General features: G+C 39.8%; 1 protein-coding gene across 1 annotated transcript in view; it reads left to right on the plus strand.

The window, feature by feature from the left end:
• The first annotated feature begins 3,736 nt into the window (after positions 1-3,736).
• The window catches only part of AP2M1 (adaptor related protein complex 2 subunit mu 1), a 39,079-nt gene continuing 15,584 nt past the window's right edge, over positions 3,737-27,231 (plus strand). Inside the window, exons 1-4 of the mRNA XM_060684944.2 lie at positions 3,737-3,970; positions 17,694-17,810; positions 23,645-23,910; positions 25,878-25,960. Coding sequence (XP_060540927.1) covers positions 17,737-17,810; positions 23,645-23,910; positions 25,878-25,960 — 423 coding nt within the window. The 5' untranslated portion in view covers positions 3,737-3,970; positions 17,694-17,736. The remainder of the gene's footprint in view (positions 3,971-17,693; positions 17,811-23,644; positions 23,911-25,877; positions 25,961-27,231) is intronic.

The following is a 27,231-nucleotide window of genomic DNA, read 5'->3' on the forward strand; positions in this document are numbered from 1 at the left end:
CCATGTTTCAAGGCCTCTGACATAGAGCAGAGCTGGCTGGAGAATTCTGGGAGTTGAAGTCCACAAGTCTTAAAGCTGCCATGTTTGAAGAACCTCTGACATAGAGCAGAGCTGGCTGGAGAATTCTGGGAGTTGAAGTCCACAAGTCTTAAAGCTGCCATGTTTGAAGGCCTCTGACATAGAGCATAGCTGGCTGGAGAATTCTGGGAGTTGAAGTCCACAAGTCTTAAAGCTGCCATGTTTCAAGGCCTCTGACATAGAGCAGAGCTGGCTGGAGAATTCTGGGAGTTGAAGTCCACAAGTCTTAAAGCGGCCATGTTTGAAGGCCTCTGACATAGAGCCTAGATGGCTGGAGAATTCTGGGAGTTGAAGTCCGCAAGTCTTAAAGCTGCCATGTTTCAAGGCCTCTGACATAGAGCAGAGCTGGCTGGAGAATTCTGGGAGTTGAAGTCCACAAGTCTTAAAGCTGCCATGTTTGAAGAACCTCTGACATAGAGCAGAGCTGGCTGGAGAATTCTGGGAGTTGAAGTCCACAAGTCTTAAAGCTGCCATGTTTGAAGGCCTCTGACATAGAGCATAGCTGGCTGGAGAATTCTGGGAGTTGAAGTCCACAAGTCTTAAAGCTGCCATGTTTCAAGGCCTCTGACATAGAGCAGAGCTGGCTGGAGAATTCTGGGAGTTGAAGTCCACAAGTCTTAAAGCGGCCATGTTTGAAGGCCTCTGACATAGAGCAGAGCTGGCTGGAGAATTCTGGGAGTTGAAGTCCACAAGTCTTAAAGCGGCCATGTTTGAAGGCCTCTGACATAGAGCATAGCTGGCTGGAGAATTCCGGGAGTTGAAGTCCACAAGTCTTAAAGCTGCCATGTTTGAAGGCCTCTGACATAAGAGCATAGCTGGCTGGAGAATTCCGGGAGTTGAAGTCCACAAGTCTTAAAGCGGCCATGTTTGAAGGCCTCTGACATAGAGCCTAGATGGCTGGAGAATTCTGGGAGTTGAAGTCCGCAAGTCTTAAAGCGGCCATGTTTGAAGGCCTCTGACATAGAGCATAGCTGGCTGGAGAATTCTGGGAGTTGAAGTCCGCAAGTCTTAAAGCGGCCATGTTTGAAGGCCTCTGACATAGAGCCTAGCTGGCTGGAGAATTCTGGGAGTTGAAGTCCGCAAGTCTTAAAGCGGCCATGTTTGAAGGCCTCTGACATAGAGCATAGCTGGCTGGAGAATTCTGGGAGTTGAAGTCCGCAAGTCTTAAAGCGGTCATGTTTGAAGGCCTCTGCATTAGATGCTCATTTAATTTGGCTAAGTTTTGAATCTCTGGCATTTTGAGCGGAAAAGATGCTCAGCTTTCGTAAATTAAGCCATCTTCCCCAAACGAGCCTTTGAGGAAGATTGGGATGAAAATCAGAGGGTTGAACTAGAAGACCTTCAAGGTCCCTTCCAACTCCTGTTATCTTTCAACAAATATAGGGCCTTTAGCCATGTCTGGCAAAATAATGTAAGCAAGCTTACATGATTCCCCGCCCCCCGATGTTTTGATCTATTTGCAAGATGTACAACTGCAGACCAGAACATGCCAGTTGAAGAAGGAGACAGGTAAATTTCCTGTGATCAGGTATCTGAGCTATCTTTGGTGTGTGTGTGTGTGTGGCAATTTTCACAATTGCCTGATCACTGCTTTCAGGGAGGCCATGAACCTTTACAGCACAGCTTTGTCTAATCCAGGGGTCTGCAACCTTAAACACTCAAAGAGTCATTTGGACCCGTTTCCCACAGAAAAGAAAACACCGGGAGCCACAAAAGCCTTCCCACGCCTGATTATTTCTTGAGCGGCCACAAAACTAGCATATGTAGTTGAATTAAACGTTCTGTTCTTTTCTTGGATTTATCCATGGTTAGCCTACCGGGGGTTGAAAAGCTCAATAAATCGCGTGCCGGCGGGTGACGCATATTGGCGGTTGTGACGCATATTTTGAGTGACGGAGCCGCAGCAGAGGGGTGAAAGAGCCACATGCGGCTCCAGAGCCGCAAGTTGCTGAGCCCTGGTCTAATCAAATGAAAGTTCCCCCAACAGAGCAATTGGAGGGACTTTGAATTATGTTAACACCCAGGCATCATATCTGGTATATAGGTAAAACTGATCTGCATTTTGGCCTAGTTCACACGGCAGGCTTAATAAGTGGAAGGAAGGTAGAGGGACAGCATACACCAGCTGGATTTGGTTAGGGTTAATCATAGATTGCTTTCCTCTTGGCTTAGAATGTGGTGCAGACTGCTTACTGAATTAACCAAGCTGAGTCGCTTTTATGATTTAAAATCTTTTTGTGAACCAAGAAAGTGGGTTTATTTAGTAACCAAATTAAGTCTGTTATGTGACTGCTCCTAAAGTACCATAAATAGGTAATCTTTACTGCCTTCTCAAAGAGAAGATAATTGCTACGTTTCCGTTCAGATACAATAACTACAACCAGTAGGATTGTTTTGCAAGGAAGATCGCCTTTGACCACCAATAAAACAGAACTTCAAGAGATAACTTGATAACATTTTGCTTTAAAAACTTTTTTCTGTCTCTCAAAACCTGTTTAATACAGATAGTCCTCAATTTGCAAGTTCGTTTAGTGACCGTTCGAAGTTACAATGGCACTGAAAAAAAGGGATTTATGACCATTTTTCAGATTTACGACTGTTGCAGATTCCCCCCGTCACGTGATTTACATTTAGATGCTTGACAACTGATTCACTTTTATGACCATTGCAGTGTCCTGGGGTCATTTTACAACCTTCTGACAATCCAAGTCAATGGGGAAATCAGATTCACTTAACAACCAGGTTACTAATTTTAACAACTGCAGTGGTTCACTTCGCAAATGTGGCGAGAAAAGTTGTCAAAGGGGGCAAAACTCACTTCACAAATTTCTCAGCAGTATAAATATTGGCCTCAATTGTGGTCATAAATTGAGGACAATCTTGTTCACACTTGGATGTATTCATAAAGACATCTATCAAAGGACCCTATTAAGCCCACATATACTGGTGAGCATGTTGCAAGAAACCACGTATGGATGTACTGCGCAGACAAGCAAAGTTTTGTTATTTATTTTTTATTTATAAAATTTACTGGCTGCCCATTTTTACCGCAGGGTAATTCTGGGCGGCTTGCAATATTTAAAAAAAGGATAAAACTATACAAAAGCATATGTGTGTGTGTGTGTGTGTGTGTGTGTGTGTGTGTGTGTGTGTGTGTATATATATAATATTTTATTAAATAATTAAATGAATTAAAGATGTGTGTGTATATATATATGCATATATATGTATATATGTATGTATATGTGTGTATGCATGTATGTGTATGGTGTATGTATATGTATATATATGTGTATATATGTGCATATGTATATATATGCATGTATATATATATATGTATATAATATATATACACACATACATATGTATACATCCACACATATATACACATACATATATACATATACACATATATACATATACATACACCATATATACATACATACACATACATATATATGCATATATATATGCATACACACAAACACACTCACACACATATAATTCATTTATTATTTAATAAAATATTATTAAAGTACAGATATTGAGTCTACGCTGCGTTCAAATGCCCGATTAAAGCCTATCGAGGCCGTGATGCCTTGCGCGCCGTCCGGATTTTTTTTTTTTTTTTGATTGCGCGGTGCATGCCGGTCTTCGAAGTCTTTCCCTCTTTTCCTCACCGGTTGGTAACCGACCCACCCAAGTCTCTCTCTCTCTCTTCTCTCTCCACCCACGGGATAGGCGCATGCGTGCAGCGTGCCGGGCGTGCCTCGCGCATGCGCCCGGGGCCGCTGCTGCAGTGATAGCTGAGGGGGGGCGGCCGCCATCTTACCAGTCGGCGGAGGGGGCGAGGGTTGGACGCGGCGGCTGCTTCTGCCGTCGGCGGGACCAGGTGAGTCGGGACCTTCCCGAGCGCCCCAGGAAGGGAAGGCAGGCCTCGGTTTGCTTCGTCCGAGGCAGGCCAGAAGTGGCTTCCCGCGGAGGCTCGTTCCGCCCCGCCCTTGAACGAGCGGCTGCTTTCTCCCGCTTTTTTCTTCTGAGGCGCCGCTTCTTTTCCCGGCGGGGTCCGCTCGAGGCCGGTCCTGGCGCTGAGGGGTTACGGGCTTGGAAGAGGAGGTGGCAGCCTCTCTTCTGAGGTGGAAATTCCCTCAGGGACTTGGGGGCCCGTCGCGTTTTCTCCGCCCGGCCGACCTGCCGGGGTGTCGTGGGTGACGCGTGTCGTCTGAAGCTGTGTGTGTGTGGGAATGGGGCGCCCATTCAGGGTCTCCTCAGGTGGGGGACATTTCATGTAACGGGGGGCGTTTTCATGCTTGTCGGTTCTATAAACCGCTACTTTTAACGGGATGGCCAAGCAATGGTCCCTATAATCGGTTAAACTGGACGGGAGCAAACGAAGAGAATAACAGAAAGAGAGGGAAGGGACTTTGGAGGTCTTCTAGTCCATCCCCCTGGCTCAAGCAGGAGACCTTATACCAGAGGTCTTCAAACTTGGCAGCTTTAAGACTTGTGGACTTCAACTCCCAGAATTCCCCAGCCAGCATAGCTGGCTGGGGAATTCTGGGAGTTGAAGTCCACAAGTCTTAAAGCTGCCAAGTTTGAAGACCTCTGGCTTATACCATTCCAGACAAATGGTTGCCCAACTTCTTCTTAAAACACCACTTCTGAAGACCAGCTGTTCCATTGGATGAATTGTTCTGCCTGTCAGGAAATTCCTCCTCAGTTCTAAGTTGCTTCTCTCCTTGATTATAGTTTTTCATCCATTGCCTCTTGTCCTGCCTTCAGGGGCTTTGTTTGGAGAACAGGTTGAAACCCCCCCCCCTTCTTCTTTGTGGCAGCCCCATAGATATTGTAAGACTGCTATCATTTTATTTATTTATTATTTCTTTTATTTATTAAATTTTTATACCGCCCTTCTCCCGAAGGACTCAGGGCGGTGAACAGCCAAGATTAAAATACATACAATATGAAAATTAAAATAATTTAAAACATAATTAAATCAATTTGGCTTCCCCAATTTAAAACCCCTTGCCCATAAAATTAACCAGTTAAAAATTTTAAGCCAGCCCGGCTTGCTGAAATAGAAAAGTCTTCAGGGCCCGGTGGAAAGTACGGTGGTCTGGGATCAGTCGTATCCCTGGGGGTAGCTCGTTCCAGAGGGCTGGTGCCCCCACAGAGAAGGCTCTCCCCCTGGGGGCTGCCAGTCGACATTGTTTGACCGACAGCACCCTGAGGAGACCCTCTCTGTGGGAGCGTATTGGCCGGTGGGAGGTTATTGGTGGCAGAAGGTGGTCTCGTAGATACCCAGGCCCTAAGCCATGGAGCACTTTGAAGATGAGAACCAATATCTTGAAGCGCACCCGGAAGACCACCAGAAGCCAGTGCAACTCACGCAGGAAAGGTGTTACATGGGAGCGCCATGTTGCCCCCACAATCACCCGCGCGGCCGCATTCTGGACCAGTTGGAGCCTCCGGGTGCTCCTCAAGGGGAGCCCCATGTAGAGAGCATTACAGTAGTCCAGGCGGGAAGTGACGAGGGCATGAGTGACCATGCATAAGGAGTCCCGATCCAGAAAGGGCCGCAACTGGCGTATCAGGCGAACCTGATAAAAAGCCCCCCTGGCCACAGCTGTCATATGCTCTTCTAAAGACAGCTGTGCATCCAGGAGGACGCCAAAGTTACGAGCCCTCTCTGTGGGGGCCAATGACTCTCCCCCAATAGCCAGCAATGGCACCAGCTGGCTATATCAGGACACCGGGAACCACAGCCACTCAATCTGGATGGGGAGCCTGTTCCTCCCCATCCAGACCCGCAGGACCTCCAGGCACCGGGACATCACTTCAAGGGCATCATTGGGGTGTCATGTCATCCCTAGTCCTCCTTTCATTAAATTAGACATATCCAATTCAGCTAGTTTAATTTTTCTCATTGGCAGGAAATTCCTCCTTAGTTCTAGGTTGATTCTCTCCTTGATTAATAGAATAGAATTCTTTATTGGCCAAGTGTGATTGGACTCACAAGGAATTTGTCTTTGGTGCATAGGCTCTCAATGTACATAAGAAAAAAAATACATTCGATCAAGAATCGTAAAATACAACACTTAGTGATAGTCATAGGTTACTAATAAGCAATCAAGCAACATGGTTATAGTCATACGTGGGAGGAGTTTATGGAGTAAATGGATTAGTTTCCATCCATTGCTGCTTGTCCTGCCTTCAGGGGCTTTGGAGAATAGGTTGACCCCCTCTTCTTTGTGGCAGTCCCATAGATATTGTAAGACTGCTATCGTGTCACCCCTAGTCCTTCTTTTCATTAAATTAGACATATCCATATAAATGGAGGTAGCTTTTTAGGGTTCTGTAGATAACTTGTCTTTTCTTCTCCCCCCCCCCCCTTTCTGTGTCCTTGAGAGCATTTGACACGTGGATTACAGATTCCGTCATTTGCAAAGCTGGGTAAGGATGATGGGTTTTGGGAGAGCAGACTCTGAGTGGGGCACATATATGGATAAAACGGGACGACATGTAGTGCTGTGTTTGAACCATTCAAGTTAACTGAGAAAACTCTTTTCCCCCACTTGTTGCTTTTTCTGAACAAAGTCTATTTATCAACCTCAAAGGAAGACTTGGATAGGGTTGCTTGAGAAGATTGAGGAGAAGCACACCAGTGTTTCTGTAGCTACCTTATGGAACTTTGCTGGTTGGATATCAGGTTTTTGAGATCTGTGTCTGTAATTCCTATTGGCTGGTTCTTCAGCATTTGGGTTTTGGTACTCCTAGTTTAAAGAGACAGTTTAAGCATATACTTATCCTTATTGTAGGGTTGTTGGTTTTTTTTAGTTTGAGAACCTCTGGAGCGATTATAGCACATCACATATTTAGACATCATGTCTTTGGAGTTTGGAGGACAGTTTGTCTTGTTCAGATTATGAATGCCACATTTACAGGCAAAGGAACATTTTATTTGGTTTAATTGGCAATATTCCAGCAATAATAGACCACACTTTGTGTATCAAGGCTGAGAACAGAAGAATTTCCTGTACACGGGATGCCTGGATTGTTTCCAGGAGATTTTGGCTGCAAAGGAAAATCCTGTCACTTCATGTCAAGTTTGAAGGATGGCTGCTTGTCTCTTTGAGGGTTGGGGAAATTATGTGTGAATAAGCGGAAATCTAAGTGGCTATCATTAAATGACAATTGATTCATTTTTACAGTGCTAATGATACATGATTAAAGATGATTATGTGCCGTAGTTCACAATGCAAGATATTAAATTTACTTATTAGATTTTTATCCTGCTTTTCTGTTTCTTCAAAAACTATAGTTGCTTATAAGTAGCAAGTTTAAAATGAAGCCACATATAGCACAGTTAAAATTAAGCTGTTACAGGCTGGCTTCAGAGGGAGGGTGTGATATACAAATATGACTTTTACTTTTACATAAAGTAAAAGTTCTTATTTGGCAGAAGCCATGTTTGAACATAGGGGGAGTGGGAGTTAAATGTGCATCGTATAGTCCCATATTTCACAGACAGATGGTCAGGACTTTTGCCAGTGGGGAATTTTCAAAAAACCCTTTCCTACTAATATAAGTAGTAATTCTACATATACTATAGTTGGATACTAAGTTTTGAAGAGCTTTATATGTCAATACCAATACTTTGAATTGTGCCTATAAGGCTCTTGATAGATGGCTCAGGTCTTTATAGTACATGGATATAGATATAGAATATAGTATAGATATTGAATAAACCTATAGCTGAATAATGCATTTTGCACCACTGGGCACTTTTCAAGGGTAGCATCATATATGATGCATTGTAATTGTAAAGGTAAATTATAACCAGTACATCTGTAAGGATTAAATCTGGTTGCTGAAGATGAATTCTGATGAACAAGGTAACTGTAATTGTACAAATGTCTTCCTTGCAACTGTCACTTGGAAATCCACTGATAGCTGGTAATTACTGAGAACTCAGAAACTTCCTCCTGAAAGAATGCAACCCCATGCAGGATATGGACTCCAGGCCAGCTTTTACTAACACCACTCCATCTTGGCTTGTTCTCCCTTATTTATTCCATCATCAAGATTAAGCAGTGTTCAAGAATGCTTTTTGGTTCCTTAGAATTAGGAGCACTGGAGCTCTGTGTCATCGGTGTCTCCTAGACCCAACTGTACTACACAGTCCAAATGAATGCCATAGTCAATGTTGTAGAAAGATTCACCCTAACTTCTTCATTAATTTCCAATGTGAGTCATCTACCACAGTGGTCAAAGAGGCTCAGTAACATATCATGGACAAAATCCTGATTTAAATGGGTCCAGATAATAAATGTCATCCAGGTATATTTCTTCAGTTGCAAGGACGCTACTTTCCCAATCATTTAATCTAAGAATTGAAGATTTTAGATTACTTCTGGTTAGATACAAGTCAAGGTAGTACCTTTTCAGTATTTATTTTTAGTAGCCTACTTTTATTTTCCAGTTTTTAATATGCTATACTGTCTAGTTGTAAAAATTCTAAGAAATTGTAATAGATAAAAAGAAGCATATACAACCACAATAAAATATAAATATGCTGGACTTAAAATGTGACAGAATTGGTTAAAATGCTGAATATTAATATCCTTTAAGCATGCAGGGATTCAACCTATACTTAAAGCAGTGTTAATTATCCCCTGAATTGTGAAGACAGTCCCAGCCTAGCAGATTTAATCTGACTGGAGGGGCAAAGGTTAAGATGACAAATGCAGCTCTCATTTCCCTCTGCACTGTCTCCATTTTTGAAATCTACAAGCTGAAAAGAGTCCATGACAAGTGGGTTGTGAACATTGCTTGCATTCCATCCTCCTGCCAGTTTACATCATTGTGCTTATTGCCTTGATTAACTAAGGTCCTGAGCTTTGCTGGAGAGGTACTTAGAATTAGTACCTGGGTCATGTTTCTGGCCTATACATCAACCAAATCCTTTGTCCATGAAAGTGGAGATACCAAAGAATGACTCCATTTTCATACTGATAACACCATTCATATATAACCAAATCAAGCATATATATACTTTGTTGGAAGATGCTGGGATGAGATGCTAATTGAGATATATTCATGGATGCCATAGGAGACACAAAATCCCAGGGTGTTCTTGACTGGGCAACCTTGGCATGGTCCTTCAAATCCCCTAAGGTAGGAAGTCAGGAGTAGTCCATTGCCATGCCAGAAATCACTTTCAAGGGGATCAGGAAAAAAGATTGTTCAACAAGTTGGAGAGTGCATTATGAACTGCTTCAGTCAGCAAAACGCAACAGCTAATATTCAGAATTAGACTATTGGATAGAGCTTTTGGTCAGTGAGATGGAATTCCTGTACATTCCTAGCCTAAAGCATAAAGCAGCCCTTACTGTTACGATATTTTGGTAAACTTGTATTGACTAAATATGAGAGGTTAGACTTTGTTAGTAGAAATCTGCCTATTGCTTAAGGATAAATCTGAATATGCATTTCTGTACATTTATTTCAACTGCAAGTTTCAAATTAAATCACTCCTGGCACCATTATCCCCTTACTTTCCCGAAACTGTTGCTGTCAGAAAACTACTGAATGTATAAAACTATTTTTAACTGCTCCATTGCATCACTTCTATTCAAATAATGCAGGGTAACGCAGTGCAATAATGCAGTGAGTTTTACGGTAGAATTTGCCTACGTTTCCCTTCAAATTATTTGTCGCTAATGAGGAAACCCGATGTAAAGAATCAGGAACTGAGGTCAAATGATGTACCTGAAGGGAAAGATAAGGAGCAAAACAGAATTTACTTGGTCTCCTGTTAGCTTTTGCCTATTATCTTTGTGGACAGGCTCCCTTTGCATAATCATTCAAAGCCATTGCTCCAGGCAAGAGGTAAGAGTCTAAACAGCAGCATGCAGATTCACTTATGGTGAATCATTCTTTCACATTTAAACCACTGCATAAAAAACCTTTGTCCAAGGCTGTCTAATTTTCAGTCTGGCCCTCACTTGTTATTGGTTTGTGGAATACTGTTATAAAAGCAGGAAAAAAAATCATCTCAGTAGTTTGGAGTATATATGAACAATGCTGATTCGAATTAATCTGTGTACAGATATTCCTCAACTTATGACCACAATTGAGTCCAGAATTTCTGTTGCTAAGTGAGACAAGTAAGTTTTGCCCCATTTTACGATCTATCTTACCACAGTTGTCCAGCGAATCACTGCAATTCTTAAGTTAGACAGTTGCTAAGTGACTCTGGCTTTCCCATTGACTTTGAAAGTTGCAAAAGGTGATCAGATGACTCTGGGTCATAAGTGTGAAAAGTGGTCATAAGTCCCTTTTTTAGGTGCCATTGTATCTTTGGACAGTCACTAAATGAAAGTTTGTAAGTCGAGAACTACCTGTATTAGTACAGAAACGTGGAATATTTTATAGTCCCTGTGGTAACAGCAGTGATTGATTGTCTGAATTAAACCTGCTTCGTTTAATATTAAGAGTCCAGTTTGATTACCACAAAACTAGCTCACTAACCCTATTGCTGGACAGCTCTGATAGCAATGCTTTTCTGTTGTCCAATTTAAATCTACTACTTTGTAATTTAAACCTGTTATGTGCCCGATGGACAGAAACTAGAAAGATGAATTTAATAAGAGTCCAGAAGCAAGCATGCCATAAGTTGTTAGCGATTGAAGGCTTCTGTGGCAGCTCGTGTGATAGCACAAATTGTGCAGTCTGAGTGAATTATTTTGATACCATTACGATGCCTATGGTCACTTTTCTATATGTAATCAAATTCTTTCTGCATACTCTTGATCTTCATTTCAGGCAGAAAAAAAATTCTGATTTCTGTGGAATGACTAAGAACAGTTACTGGAAAACTGCATTTGGTGTGAAATAGTTCTTAGTAGGCATGTTTTCTGAGTCAGATTGCTTTTTTTACCTTACCTCAGCAAAATATAGACATTTCTATTAGCTATTTGGTAACTTTCTATAGAAAAGAGTAATTAAAGCAGTCTATTGCTTAATCAAGAATTTTCTGGTGCTGTAACTGGCTATAGTGTTTGGCCAGCTCATCAAACAAATGTGTATTCTCAAAAACTGAAGGAATCTGGAAAAGTGCTTCCTGATGCTGCTTAGAATAAAAGGCTGTCTTAAAACAAATATGGCAGCCTTTTTTTTTTTATTGTAATGCAGCTTCAGCTTTAGCAGGAGTGATTAGTTAAGACCATCTACTTTTTCTTTCTTTTGACTTGCTAGCTAGTGGCTTTCTTGAAGCAGATTTTCATCCCAAATGTTCGCTTAAACATTTGCCACATTCTCAAGGCAAGTGGGTTGAGATTAAAAATAGACCAAGTATGATCTATGGGCTCTGGTCATCTCCTCAACAGAGAATTCACATAACAATCCAGAAGATGGATACTTCAAATACCTGCTACAGAATTGGCAGGAACAATTTAAATTTCAGAGGAATGTCAGAAGGTTTGGGATAGGTAGATTGGGGGGAGAGAAATTGAAAAAATATCAAACAGTATAAACAAAGATGAATCATTAAAAGGTCAGGAAATCTATAAGAAACTTACAATGTGATGTATTTATTATATGTGTTTAAAGACAAAATATGCAGTATTGCAGTTTAAAAAGGCAGAGGAAGGTGTCTCTACAGTCTGGAGTTAGAATAATATACTTTTTACCGAATGTTCTACTCGATATACAGTGGTTATAAACAGGGTGGATTTGATTTAAATCGAGTTGATTTAAATCACAATTTAAATCACTAGTAAAAAGGCTTGATTTAAATCAACTCGATTTAAATCATAATTTTTAAAGAGCAACTGTCATCTCTGCTACTCCTTTGACCCACTGTTGACTCACCGATAGTCCCAGTGTTGCAGAATATACAGCCTCATGCTACATAACTAAGCTCCGTTTCATGCTGAATAAACTAAATTATTTATGTATCTTAATAGAAAACTATCTTACGATAGATTTTTACCCTAAGTTTTTTATTAAAATAAATTCAATAAAAATCAAAAAAATCCAATTTAAATAAAAAAAAATCTGATTTTTTAAAAAAAAAATTTTAAAAAAATCATTGATTTTTATCCACCTTGGTTATAAAAAGTGTACCTAGCCCTGTATGCCAGGTTTTTGAGATGTAAAAAAAATCAGACCAAGATAAATCATTTCAGAATCATTTCCCACGTTTAATATAACATACGAGTTGTGTAGTTAAATTGAAAAACAAATCTTACAGGGAAAAAAACTAAGCGCAGGACAAGAAGCAATAGGTGGGTGGAAGCTCATCAGGGAGATTCAACCTGGAAACGAGGAGGGATTTTCTGACAGTAACAGTAAGAATGATTAATCAGTGGAGCAGCTTGCCTCCTGGAGTTGTGAGTGCTCCATAGCTGGAGGTTTTCAAGAAAAGATTGGACAGCCATTTATCCAGGATGGTATAAGGACTCCTTCCTTGAGCAGTGGGTTGGTCTAAAAGGCCTCCAAGATACCTTTCAACTTCAACTGATTCTATGAATAACAGTATAACAATCAGGGTGGAAAGGCTTGATTTAAATCAACTTGATTTAAATCCTAATTTTTAAAGAGCAGCTGTCATCTCCGTCCTGCAGCGGCTCCTCCTCTGACCTGCTGTTGACTCATGGACAGTCCCAATGTTGCAGAATATACAGCCTCATGCTATATAACTAAGCTCCATTTCATGCTGAATAAACTAAATTATTAATTTATCTTAAATAGAAAGCTATCTTTAGATAATTTTTACTCCAAAAGTATTTTATTAAAATAAATTTGATAAAAAATTTAAAAATCTGATTTTTTTTATTATTTTTTTTAAAAAATCATCAATTTGTATCTACCCTTGTAACAATGAAGTTGCATTGCAATATACTTAAATATCCACCCTCCAGGAAAGAAAGATTAAATGCAAGTGGGCTACTCCATTTCATCTAGAAGTCCTTTATGGATGATGCCAAAGCTTTGGCATCATCCATTCATCCCCAAGTATAGTTGTGCTATCTCATTGTGATGAGGGAGTGTGGGCCAAGAATGAATATTTCTAACGGGATCACTCAAGATGTAAAAAGCCATCTTGGCTGCCCGGTTAAAGTAAGGATATATTGCCAAACAACTGGGCAAATAACCAGGTCTTCAACAATTTCCTGAATGACATAACGGAGCGCTGCAGAAATTTTGGGGAGAGATCATTCCACAGGGCAGGAATTGCAATAGTAATCATGTTTTCTGAATCCCAAATGATGTCATTTAATGAACGAGTCACACCCTGCTGCATCAAACCAGATGAGCGGAGACAATTGGAGGTACATGGTCCCTCAGATAACCAGGTCGGATCCTCTGCCATGGAGTGCTTTAAGAGTGATAATCAGCCCCTGGAATTCATCCAGAAGCCAATTATTTCAGCTTACAAAGCAGCAGGAACATGGGCATATAACTTGGTGCCCCCATCTTTGCTCAGGCTGCTGCATTCTGGACCTGCTGCAGCTCCTGATGGTTTTCAAGGGCAGACCCATTTAGAGCTTATTAGAGTAATCCAACTGTCAGGCAACTAGAGCATGAGTGTGGGGGCTTCCCAGTCCAGGAAGGAGCAGACGTAACTGGTACAGAAGATGTAACTGGAAAAGGCCTCTTGGCTGCAACTTTAATCTGCTCTGTGAACAGGAGCTGAGACTCTGAAGACTCCAGATGACATGACCAAAATCTGTTGAAAAGCAGATTTTTGAGGTGTTACACAACCTTCTCTTGGTGATCAGTATAAAAAGGAAAGATTTAAGGTATCTACGTTAGATCTTATGAAAGGAAATGACACTTACAAGGAAATTCATGAAATAGGAAGCGTTTTGTGAAAGACAACAAACAGCAAAAATGTTTGATTTATCAATTGGTAAAAGAACAAGAGAAAAAATAGTTTGGGATTAAAAAAAAAAAGCTTGTTTCAACTTCTAACATCAGGTTGTTAAATATTCTTGACTATATGGAAAAAAACACATCTGGAGAAATTGTTAGGGGAAGTTTACAGGGTATTTTGAACAAAATGTAGATCATGGAATTTGCAGACCAGAAAAAGGAAGTACTTAACAAACTATAACAAGAAAATGAAACATAGGAAGTAGTGCAGATATGAAAATTGAATAAATCAACAGGACTGGATGACTCCTCTCTATAAGGCTTTCAAAGAAATTCTTACCAAACTATTAAACTAACAGAAGGCTTTTATATTTTCTATAGAGGGAAGTGATCCAACTTGTCTAGAGTCCTATGGACCTATCTCTTTATTGAACGCAGACTGCAAGATTTTCATGGCTGTCCTTGGAAAGAGATTAAATAGCTTGATCAGACTGGATTGGTCTTGAAACGATAATGTGGGATACATCTTGAGTGCAATCGATAATATTAATGAGGAAAAAGCTTTCGATAGTTTAGAGGGGTGTTTTTATTTCACCTCTCTGAAAAAGATAAATTGAGGCTTGGATTTTCCTTCATGGATCCAGAGTAACTTCAGAAAATTATTCAAAGCAATAGCACTTAGACTTGGATACTGCCAGGGTGGATTTGATTTAAATCGAGTTGATTTAAATCACAATTTAAATCATGATTTAAATCACTAGTAAAAAGGCTTGATTTAAATCAACTCGATTTAAATCATAATTTTTAAAGAGCAACTGTCATCTCTGCTACTCCTTTGACCCACTGTTGACTCACCGATAGTCCCAATGTTGCAGAATATACAGCCTCATGCTACATAACTAAGCTCCATTTCATGCTGAATAAACTACATTATTTATGTATCTTAAATAGAAAACTATCTTACGATAGATTTTTACCCCAAAAGTTTTTTATTAAAATAAATTCGATAAAACTAAAAAAAAAATCCAATTTAAATTAAAAAAATCTGATTTAAATAAAAAAAATCAGATTTTTTTGATTTTTTTAAAAAAATCATTGATTTTTATCCACCCTGTATACTGCTTCACAGAGCTTTACAGCCCTGTCTAAGTGGTTCCCAGAGTCAAGTTTATTGTCCCCAACAACCTGAGTCCTCAGTTTACCAACCTCAGAAGGTGGGAAGGCTGAGTCAACCTTGAGCGGGTCAGGATCGAACTGCTGGCAGTGGACAGACTTCGCCTGCAATGCTGCATTCTAACCACTGTGCCACCATGGCTCTTTAATTGCCTTTGGCTCCCTATGCTCCACAGTTCCTGACATCTTAGCTGACCTCCTTTCTCCTGCTGCTGACCAATAATCCCTGGCCTGGACCCGTGTGAGGCAGTTGCTGATAGCACAAGACTTTCTTCCCTAGGATGTGCTCAGCAGTTTCCTTGCAGGATACCGGGGAAGATAGCCTCATGTGGCCAGCAGTTACAGGAGTGCAGGATGCTGAGGCTGGGCTGGGGTCTGGGTTTTGTGTTGCCCTGCAGCTTAGAAGTTTCTTGCAACCCCAGAGCTGTTTTGTGGCCTCCTTGCGCTTGCATGCACCCATTTTTTCCTAATCTTCCTAACCTTGTGCTGCACTGCCTCACAACTGAACGAACTCATACTTAGTTCATAAGTCAAGGACTGCTTTATACTCATCCTGGCTAGGAATAAGTTAATGCTTTATCAAAGATTACCCTAACTTTCTAACCAAATGATTCCAACAACATGTGAAGACAATGAATGACAAAGAAAAACAACAAATTTCATTCAAACAGGTAGACTAGACTAAGATTCAACTGTAAGAATGTACAAGATGCAAAAGTCATTTTGGATTGCCTGCGCCTAATGTTATACTATTAAGCTAATTGTTGGCCTCGGATTATGTTGCTATGTCTTTGGGGAAGGATTCCCAGAAAGCTTGCTTAAATATCTTTGATCTGGTACCAATTGAAGTGTATTATAATTAAATAATAGAGTATTAAAAATATGGGGCGATGAAAAAAGCCCAGAGTAATTGCTTCTTGCCTGAATATTAAATATTTTCATAAGTGCAGTTTTGGTAAGAAATGATCCATAGAGAAATAATCACTGATAGACTGCAAATCTAACGTTTAATAAAATAAAGAGAAAATCTTTTGAGACTTTATCCATGGAACGGTCAGAAACATTATGATTTTAATGCCTTCATATACATAGTATTAGTTCCAAAGATTTACAGAAGCAAGGTAGAATACTTAGAACTGTGATGGCGAACCTATGGCACATGTGCCACAGATGGCACGCGTGGCCATATCGATGGGCATGTGAGCTCAGCTCCAAGTTGATTTTTGGGCCTTCTGGGATCACCGGAAGTAGGGAAACAGGCTGTTTCTGGCCTCTGAAAGGCCACCAGGGTGGGTGGGTGGGTGGGGAAGGCTGTTTTCGCCCTCCCCAGGTTCCTAGAAAGGCTCTGGAGCCTGGAGAAGAGCAAAAAACGGGCCTTCTGGTCCCACCGTGCCAGGAGGGGGGGGGAGTGTGCGCAGGGGCTGGGCGCATAGGATTATGGGTGTGGGCAGGCATGCACGCGACCCCCCTCTCCCCCCCGTTCCTGGCACACAGGGCAAAAAGGTTAGTCATCACTGACTTAGAATCTTGATCAAATTTGAAATAATTATAATACAAAATGCAGACTTCTGTTTGAGTGTATAAAGGTAGCTCTTGACTTACAACAGTTCGTTTAGTGACCGTTCAAAGATACAAGGGCATTGAAAAATGTGACTTGTGACCGCTTTTCACAGTTTCACAGTCCTTTCTAGCATCCCCGTGATCCATGTGATCAAAATTCAGATGCTTGGCAACTGGTTCATATTTATGTTTGTTGCTGTGTCCCAAGATCACGTGATCCCTTTTTGCGACCTTCTGACAAGCAGAGTCAATGGGGGAATCGCTTAACAAACAGGTTACTAACTTACTGACTACAGTAATTCAGTTAACAACTGTCCTAACAACTTAACAACAAAAGGAGTAGAAAGGGGCAAAATTCACTTAACAGATGTCTCACTTAACCAAACTTTTGGGCTCAATTGTGGTTGTAAGTCAAGGACTATCTGTGTGTAATACCAAAATATGATTTGGAAATTGGACAAGTTAAAGATTGCAACATCTAAATTGAACAGCTAATATGCAATAGCTACATTGGTTGAAGTTAAATAGTGTATCTCCTGTGAACATCACTGTTAAAAATGGTTCAGGATCCCGCCTAATATGTTGGTATTTCTTGCCAAAATAGTTTTTTAATGGAAGTTTTATATATCAGTTGACAAAAACTGTTGGAAATGTAATCATGTTGGATTATTCTTCCATACCTGGTTAGGTATGCTTGGGAGATGTGCTCAGCACAAGCCTAATCCCGAGAAGAACGGGATGGTGCAATGCTCCTAATTTACCTGTTACTTGTCAGAGAGATCAGAGGAGCTTGTAGCATGCAGATTTGTGAACTCTGATTAGTTCCTTGCACATTACAGTAGATGAGGAAACTAACCGCCCTGAGTCCCTCGGGAGAAGGGCGGTATAAAAATTTAAATAATAAATAAATAAATAAATAAAGATTGGTTTGCTGCAAAGCCAATTGGTAATTGCCTGCCTCTTTTCAGTAATAACCATAATCTTCTTTCCTATAATTACAGATTGGATATAAACACCATGGAAAAAGAAGACTAAGAATTCATCATGATTGGAGGCCTGTTCATTTATAATCATAAGGGAGAGGTTTTAATCTCCCGGGTTTACAGGGATGACATTGGGTAAGTCAGAGTCTTCATCCTGCATTACTTTTGAACCCTGATACCACTTCTTGCAACATTTGAGCTGCTGTTGCTATACATTTTGTGCATGTGGAACTTGTGTATTGTGTGTTGCATCCAGGCTGTGTTCATTTTGTTATCTCATGGTATGTGTTACCTTATATTATTCCCAGGCACTTAACAATGAAAAATAGGTATTGATTGAAGCAACTCTTCTTATGCGTTGAATATATTTTTGTTCTTTAAATACAATATTTTCATTATCTTTAAATATTCTGTTTATGTCAAATCTAGAGAAAGAAATAATAAGCTGCTAAATTTTCTCAAAATGCACTTTAACATAAACTGAACCTTTTTCTTTCTAAGTACAAATAGTCCTTGAGTTACGAATGTAATGGAGCCTCCCCGTTCCACTGATAACCCGAGGATTCGTGGGAGTGAATCTCGTACCGTGAATGGGATCACTTCTTCCTTTTGCCCACTCACTGAATTACCTCATGGTGCCCCACAAGTGCTCCCCCCTCCCCAATCTGCCATGCTGGGACACTTGCCATGTGAAGATCTAGCAAGCATTCTCCTCTCCAGCCTCTCAGCTGCATCTGCTCCTCCGACGCTCTGTTCGGACCTCTGCAGGCCTCCCCCGGCATGTTGCAGGCCGAAATGGAACTCCGGAGAGGTGACCCTCCGAACCTTCATTTTGGCCGGCAACGTGCAGGATGAATGTTACAGAGCCTCTGCAGTTGTTTGTAAGGGCAAACAACTGCTGTGGTGCTGTAAGATTCGTACTTTTGAGACTTGTAAACGTAACGTTGGACTTTCGCTAAGGGAATGCTCGTAACCTGGGGATTACCTTTGTCTCTTGTGTTATTTTTTTTACCTAAGTTTTTCAAAACTATGTTGTTACAGTTGCGTAAGAAAGAGGAATTTGGAAAATTATTGTTTAAAGGTTTTAATTTGAAACAATTTGAAAGGTTACATTTAAAAAGATATGTATGGTGCGTTATTTCCTTAACAGCTGTGAGTGGTCTACAAAGAAATGATAGAAACAATATTAAAAACCTGTCAAAATAAAACAAAGAGTATATTAAAAGGACTAGCTACATAAACATATTTTAAATCCACTCATAAGTTGTAAAACATTTCCATAGTGTGAGTCATGAACCTTTTCCAATGAAGACAGAAAATACTGACTCATTATGTTTAATAGAAACATAGCAAAGTACGCTGTTTTGTGTATTTTTTAATCAGAATTTCTTTATTTGTTGAACTTAGTTGCAGCTCAGATTATATTGTAGAACCAATATTGCAGACTTAAAGATAATTTTAAGTTTTACAAAGGGTTAAGCAGTCAGCATATAATAATATTGTGTGGCGTGGAATTTTCTTGGAAATCAGAGTTCAATATTTTGTCTAGGCATTGAGGGCGATATCCTGCATAACACTGAATGGTAGATACTCTGAGAGATAAGGCAGTAATGATATCAGTTCAAAGCTTGTATTTAAAAAAGAGATTCATAGAACCTCTGAAGTAATTCTCAGTACAGAGATAAGTAAATGTAGCATTATCAAATTAGGCAGGCTGTATTACAAAACTTACACATCATAATATAAAAACAATGTAATGATTAATTAAAATAGCATTACCTTTATAAGTAGGTATAAAGAACAGATTAGCTGTAAAAGATTCTGCAAAACCCTTAAATTGCAAAACCCTTAACAAAACCCAAAACAAAAGTGATCAATTTATATACTACTAAAACTCTCAAAAGGTCCAAGCTCCAGACCTAATCCAGTAGTAACAACCCCAGGTGTGTGGGCGGGTGATAACTGGGTTTATTAAGCCAGACTCAGGCACACAGATGAGCTCCAAAAAGCACTGGTCACGAAACAGATTCAATCTGGGATTAAAGTCAGCGCTGGGAGCATTCGCCTTCCAGTGCGTTTATATAGGCAAGCCACCCCTTCCACCAGTGCAGCCCTTGCCTGAAAGTCAGCTATAGCTCTAACTGGCTCTGCGTGGCTGGGGCTTCACAGCTGATCGACACCTTGCCCCCCCCACAGCTGATTTTGGCCATTGTCTCCCCCCCCCCCCCCCCCGGTAAGGCAAATCCCGAGGTTTGACAGGTGGCTCCCCTCTTACCAGGGCCGCATCTGGAAGATAGTAAGCAAATGTAGTGAGGATACATAGCAAAAGGGTACTATACCTGGCATTCTGTATTCCCCCTGTGTCCCCCCCCCATTTGTGAGGATATTTCCCATGGTACTTCCTGAGCAAACGGGCCGCCCATATGTCTCCGCTTGCCACCCAGCAGGTTTCTGTATTGGAATATCCCTTCCATCGAACCAGGTACTGTAATCAACCCCTATGCAGTTGGGAGTCTAATATCTGATCGATCTCGTAATGGGTCTCTCCTCCCACCTCCACGGGACATGGTAATGGTTGTGGTTGAATGGACTCACAGGCTTAAGTAGACTACTGTGAAATACAGGATACACCTTTCCTAACAGTCTAGGTAGTTTCAGCTCCACTGTTACAGGTTTGATTATTCGTACGATGGGGAAGGGTCCCATGAACTTCGGACCCAACATCCGGCAAGGGACCCTTAACTTAAATATTTGGTTGATAGATACACCCTGTCTCCCGCCTGGAATGGCTTCTGGGGAGCCCGCTTCCTATCTCCCTGTATCTTCTGGGTTTTTGCAGCTTTCCGCAAGGCCTTCTACACGGAATGGGGGTGTATTACCTTCCTTTTTAAATATGCTTTTTAATTTTGTTTGAAGCATTATTTATATAGCTATTACAGGTTTCAGGAAACAGTTCTACTTGGGCTATGACCTTATCTGGCTGAACCTACAACTTAAATATTTTCTTAAAACAATTCTTTTCCTGGTTAAGAAAAAAAAACAATAATATACATTGAATCCTTGATAGATAAATTCATACCTCAAAGGATATTTTTGAATCAGCAAATTTGTTCATTTATTTATTTATCAAATATATATATGTTAAGCTCCCAAGCCAATCTTGAAATCGGAAAGCTGATAACTATATGGTGTTGTCCCTTTTGTTCCCTAGTTATCTGAGTTCAGGCTGGAGATGATTACAACAACAAAAAACCAAAATGATTGCAAGGAGTTGTGCTTTTCTGTCAATCAAAAGTTATTTCAGATGTTGGCTTCAGTGGCATTCTGCATGATAAGATCAAAGAGAGGGATATGGGTTCATGCTTATCTATGATCACACAGCCTGGTTGCTCCATACTGTACAATTCATACACCGCTTGCCTTTTCTTAAAAGAGCTTTTTTGCTTCTCTGCCTAGCCCAGCTTTTCTTTCCTGGTCTCCTCCAAATATCTTGAAATATGCATAAATTCCATTGAGCATGTCGATTGAGCAGTGGCCATATACCAATTGTGAATTAGAAGTATGGGGCAGGGAAAGCTGGCCTAGGGAATTTAAATAGTGCCTTGAAATATTTTTGTGGGAGGGGGTTTCTTGTCTGTTGTCTCTTCTCCTTTTGGTTTGATTCATTGTGCTTTGTGTGTATGTGTGTGTTCTAACCTTTCTCTTGTTGCTGTCACTCCTTTTCTTCGCTGACGCCATTTCTGTTCATCCCATCTCATTGGCCGCTGTAGTAATAGGTAAGAGAAGAATGGCAGGAACTCAACATGGAGCACCTGGTGTATAAAGTCAAGCTCACTTTTGTATCACCACTGACATTAAGGCAGTATCAAATCAAAAACATGACTATATGAAGTTTGGTTCATGTTAAAGCAAACCAGTTATTATCTTTACCATTTGAGAAACTGGAGCCTACAGATTCTTAGACAGTTAGAAACTAGAAACTTCCTCTTACTGATTTTTTTTGTTATTTGAACAGTCATAAGAAAAGGAGATAAACTATAGAAAACTCAATAGCAATAATCTCAAATATCTATTAAAAGTGAATTTCCTTAGAAGTCCGAAGAAATCCAGATAATTGCTAAACTAATCTTTAAACTTGACATGAATAATGGATTTGGGTTTGATTGCTCAGGAAATTAATCCAAGGTCCTGGCAATGTTAATCTGTATATTTTTGCATCATTATTACAAAAAGGTCTCTGTGATATTTATTAAATGTTTAATAATATATGAAGCTGGGCACTTGAGTGAAAAATAGCTGTCTTGAATTTGAAAACATGAAATGGAAGACATCAATGTGTTCTTGAAGCTAGAACTGATAGTTGATCAGTTGCTTTTACTGTAATTGAAAACATGCAATGAATTTTCTAGACTTTTCCCTTATAATGACATCACCCACATATGCCTAATAAAATATTTCCTCTGAATAAAGGTATGTTCATTCTTTTAAGCAACTGATTCCGCTGTTAAGTAAGTATTGATTAGGGTAATAATAGCTTGTGGTATTTTACAATATGCAGTTTGTATAGATAGTGTTTGTTGATAATGAAAAGCGGACCCTGCACCTGCAAGAAAACACTAGGATAAAGAATAACAGTTATAGTTTCTCCCATCTTAATATGTCTTTTAAAATTTCATTCTATGTCTTAGCATATTTATTTTGAAATAACATACAGTTCATGTTTGTCATTGTGATACCCAGCTGTTTTACCTTCTTCTCAACCGTAACATTTTATTCATACATTCTGTTTGATCGTCTATTTTTGTTAACAGTTTCATTTTCTGTTTATTAGTCTTGAAATGCACCAAATTAATTTCCCATTAATATTTCAGTTCAGTTCAGGATCTTCCAGAATCAACACCAAGTCATCTGTAAAAGCCTTTAACTTAATAAATTTCTTTTAAAGTCATTAATCCCACAATCCTCTCATCTTGTATTTCTATTGAATATTTTAAGAACCCAAATAAAGAAGAGAGGAGACAATGGGCATCACTGTTTTGTTTCTTTTTGTATTTCACAGGGTTTTGTTAGATATCCATTAACAATTATTTGTCCTTTCGGTGAAGTGTAAATCGATCTTACCCATTTTATAAAGCTATCTCCAAAATTTGTATTTTCCAAAACCTTGAACAAGAAAGCCGAGTTCAAATTGTCAAAGGCTTTCTTTGCATCTCAGATCAATGCGGCTTGTTTTTCATTATGTTGTTTGAATATTCCAAAATGTCCAACGCTTTCCTAACACTGTCTTTTAGGTAAAAACTCACATTGATTTTCTTGAATAATTTCTTGCTGAATTGTTTTCAGTGTACCAGCTAGAATCGTGAACTATTTATAGTCATTATTCAATAATGACATCAGCCTATAATCTCTTATTAAAGTCAAGTCTTGTCTCTCTTTAGGTATATTGCTATATTAGCCTCTTTCCAACTTTCTCCTTGTAGGATAGAGTTCAGTGCGTTTTGTAAAGGTTGTAAAAGTTTATCCTCAAAACATTTATTATAAGGACGTGTTAATGCACCTGGTCTAGGCAAGTTTCCTAGTTTAATATTTTTATAGCTTCAGAAACTTCCCGTATTGTTATAAATCTGTTCATAATCTGTCTCTGTTCCTATATGATCCTCAGTCAATTGAGTTTCTTTGGATACTTATCTATTTTCTCTATAGAGAGTTGTCATTTCCTTTATACAAGTTGGAATAATATTGATAAAATGTTTTTTGTATGGCCACATTGTCCAATAATACAATATCTCCCACTTGTAAATTCAATATTATGTTCTCCTTTTTTGTAATTTATATTCCAGCCACTCCTGATTTATTTGCAAATTCAAATTTTATTTTATTTTACATAATTATTGTTTTTTATATAATTCATTATTCTCCGTGCTTTGGTCATCTCACTCACGTCTCCCTACCCTGTTCTAATTCTCCAGGCGGAATGCAGTGGATGCTTTCCGAGTCAATGTCATCCACGCACGACAACAAGTGCGTTCACCGGTCACCAACATCGCTCGCACCAGTTTCTTCCATGTCAAACGTTCCAATATCTGGCTGGCTGCTGTCACCAAGCAAAATGTTAATGCTGCGATGGTCTTCGAGTTCCTCTACAAAATGTGTGATGTGATGACTGCCTATTTTGGAAAGATCAGTGAAGAGAACATCAAAAACAACTTTGTGCTTATCTACGAGCTTCTGGATGGTAAGGATAAGTTGCTCAGTCTCCCTTCTGGAAAGGTGCATCCTTCAACTCAGGCACTGCAAACCTAGGAAGGCTTTTATGGTATACAGTATGTAAAATTAATTGATTCTGGGCGAATAAATTTAAACTATGCTCACTGTGAGGATGCTAGGCTCCGTACTTTTTGGTTTGTATTTAGTTTTTAAATAATGACAAGGGCAAAGGAAGAACTAAATGTACTCCAACGGAATAATTATTTCTTCTCTGTAAATGTTTTACTTCTGCAATGTACACTAGTGAATTCTGGGCATAGTTGAGATAAGAAGATTGACCTGTGCAAAGTGAACCTGATGGTATAGGAGAAGCTACCTCTCGTTTAAAAATTTCAAAGTTTTGTAAATCACTTTCTATAGAACTAAATAGCAGGCTGAAAGTTAAAGGTGAGTGATTCTCCATGAAGGCGAGTGCAACACAAGCACCTCTAACGTCGCAGCCACAGTTATGTGCTCAAATGGCAGGTTAACATGCTGTGCAAATACAAGTAGTCCTTGACTTACAAGCACAATTGAGCCCAAAATATGTGTTGCTAAGTGAGACATTTGTTAAGTGAATTTTGCCCCGTTTTATGACCTTTCTTGCTACAGTTGTTAAGTGAATGATTTCAGTTAAGTTAGTAACACGGTTGTTAAGTGGATCTGGCTTCAGCCTTGACTTTGTTTTCCAGACGGTCACAAAAGTTGATCTCATGACACTGAGCCACTTCAACCATCATACATTTTTGAGATATTAGATTTTTTAATTGTTTAATGGGTTTTAGTCGTAAGGTTCTTAATTTTTGGCCAAAGGGTATAATTCTTTTAAATTTTTAAATTTTGTATTGGATGTTTTTTACTTGGCTGTGCACCGCCCTGAGTCCACTAGGAGAAGGGCGGTATACAAATTTAAATAAAATAAAAATTTAAATAAATAAATACGAGTCAGTTGCCCAGCGTCTGAATTTTGATCACGTGACTGTGGGGATGCTACTACGGTTGCGGATTGTGAAAAATGGTCATAAGTCACTTTTCAGCACTTCGAACGGTCATTAAATGAATTGTTGTAAGTCAAGGACTACATTTTATCTATATCATGAAAGAGGAACGTGTGACTCGCCGGATGCCGGAACTGGCATCCCCCTATGCTGATTAGAGCTGCTGAGAAGCTCCAGTTCAGGAACATCTGGAAGACATCTGTACCTTGACCTTAATCTGTAATACGAACCACTGCTTTAATTCTTAATGCTTGCCTTTTTATGAGCCAAAGAATGCTGTTCTTTAGTGTCACTGAACTTTTTTTTTCCCAATCATGTTATCAACAGATAGTGGCTTTCCAAGAATGATCCCCTGGGTGAGTTGGGATTGAAAAACTGCTTTCAGGTTACGGTATTTAAAAGCCTTTTGGGCAGGAGAAGGAAGCAGGATGACGATGGATTTGCAAATGGACTTAAACCTAGCAAAAGCACAGTTTCGTTTCCTATTTGTGTTGCAGGTCTGGATCTTGAGAGCCTTGTCTATCTCCTCTTGGAAGGAGGCAGTTAATGGCACTTCTCTCTTTCCAGAGCTTAACTTGTCTGTGTACGCTACGATATCTGCTACTCTGCTGTTGTTTTTTTAGGTTTTGATTTTTATGCCATGCTAATGTGAAAATCAAAATCTAAAGAAAATGCTGCAAAGATAGATTATTCTGCTGCTGTTGAATTATCCGGCTTCAGAGCGGGTTTCCTTCGATGTTGTGATTCTGCTGTCTTTGCCGAGTTTGTCGTTTTGTTCTAACTGTTGCAAACTGTAGGCCAAGCCCGATCACTCCTTACGGGAATCAGTACGACAACGTGCGGTGTGGGGCAACTTTCCTTGAGCGGTGTTGACCAGTCATTTGCCCAAAGGGAGTCAGTTGAAAGAAAAACTAGCCTAGCTGTTGGTTTTCTCCAACAATTGTTTACTTTTCTGTAGAAATCCTGGACTTTGGTTACCCTCAGAACTCTGAAACAGGAGCCCTGAAAACATTCATCACCCAGCAAGGAATCAAGAGCCAGGTAAATTCAGGTTGACACATGTTTGAATTAATCGTTAATGTTTAAAAAAAGAATTACTGTCACTACATTCTATGACAACATCTTTGGGATGCACAATATAGTTGAATATTTCAGTTGCAATCACTCCTAGTTTCCTTCATATGGATGGGATGGTAGTGGTGATTCCTTTTTTTTTCTTTTTTGCTCTGAAAAACTTTGGACATAAAGGCTGAAGTTCTCTGTCCCAGTTTAATTGGTCTGAACATTTTGCGGATTCTAGAATAAGTTAGCTACATCCAGATCCCAAACTCTTTTATTTAACCCACCCAGAGGTAACCAGCCTTGGCAAATTTAGGACTTGTGGACTTCAATTCCCAGAATTCCCAACCCAGCATGGGAGTTGAGGTACAACCACAAGTCTTAAAAGTTGCCAAGGTTGGACACCCCCTGAGTTAACTCTTGGTTAATAAACACAATATTACACCATCAATTTCAGATGGAGTTTTTTGAGCCTCTTATTTGTAAAAGGGTAAATAAAGGTGGTCCTCAACTTACGACCACAATTGAGCCCAGAATTTATGTTGCTAAGTAAAACATTAGATAAGTGAGTTTTGCCCAATTTTGCAACTTTTCTGGCCACAGTTGTTAAGTTGGTAACACACTTGTTAAAAGAATCTGGCTTCCCCATTGAATTTGCTTGTTGGAAGGTAACAAAAGATAATCACATGATCCCGGGACACAGCAACTGTCATAAATGTGAACCAGTTGCAAAGCATCCAATTTCGATCACGTGACCACGAGGATGCTACAATCACGTGACCACGAGGATGCTACAATTAAGTGTTAAAATGGTCACAAGTCACTATTTTCAGTGCTGTTGAAATTAGATAAACTGTTGTAAATTGAGGACTACCTGTAAAAACAGGTAGAAGCAAAAAATTTTTCCTGGGCTTCTTGGATTCCAACATTTTTTTAGGCTGTCCTCACTGAGGTTCTCCAGAAAGTACAGCCCCCCCCTCTACTAACCATGCTGGCCCAGGAATTCTGGGAGTTGAAGTCCACAAGCCATAAAGGGGCCATTGTTCCCCACCTCTGACTTAGGAGATCCCTCCCTCCATCTTGATGGGTTTTCAATTATGGATTTCTCCTCCACCTATTCCTGATATATAACAATATCTCCAAATGATGCTATATTGTAGTTCCAGCACTAGCCAATAACCCACCTGCCTTTTATGTAGTTCAGCTGTAAGGTGCTGGGGCTTCATCCAGTTGTAATCAAGTGTGAAGCTTTT

This window comes from Pantherophis guttatus, chromosome 6 (genome assembly GCF_059756535.1).
Source record: "Pantherophis guttatus breed Tessera chromosome 6, ASM5975653v1, whole genome shotgun sequence".
Lineage (NCBI taxonomy): Eukaryota > Metazoa > Chordata > Lepidosauria > Squamata > Colubridae > Pantherophis > Pantherophis guttatus.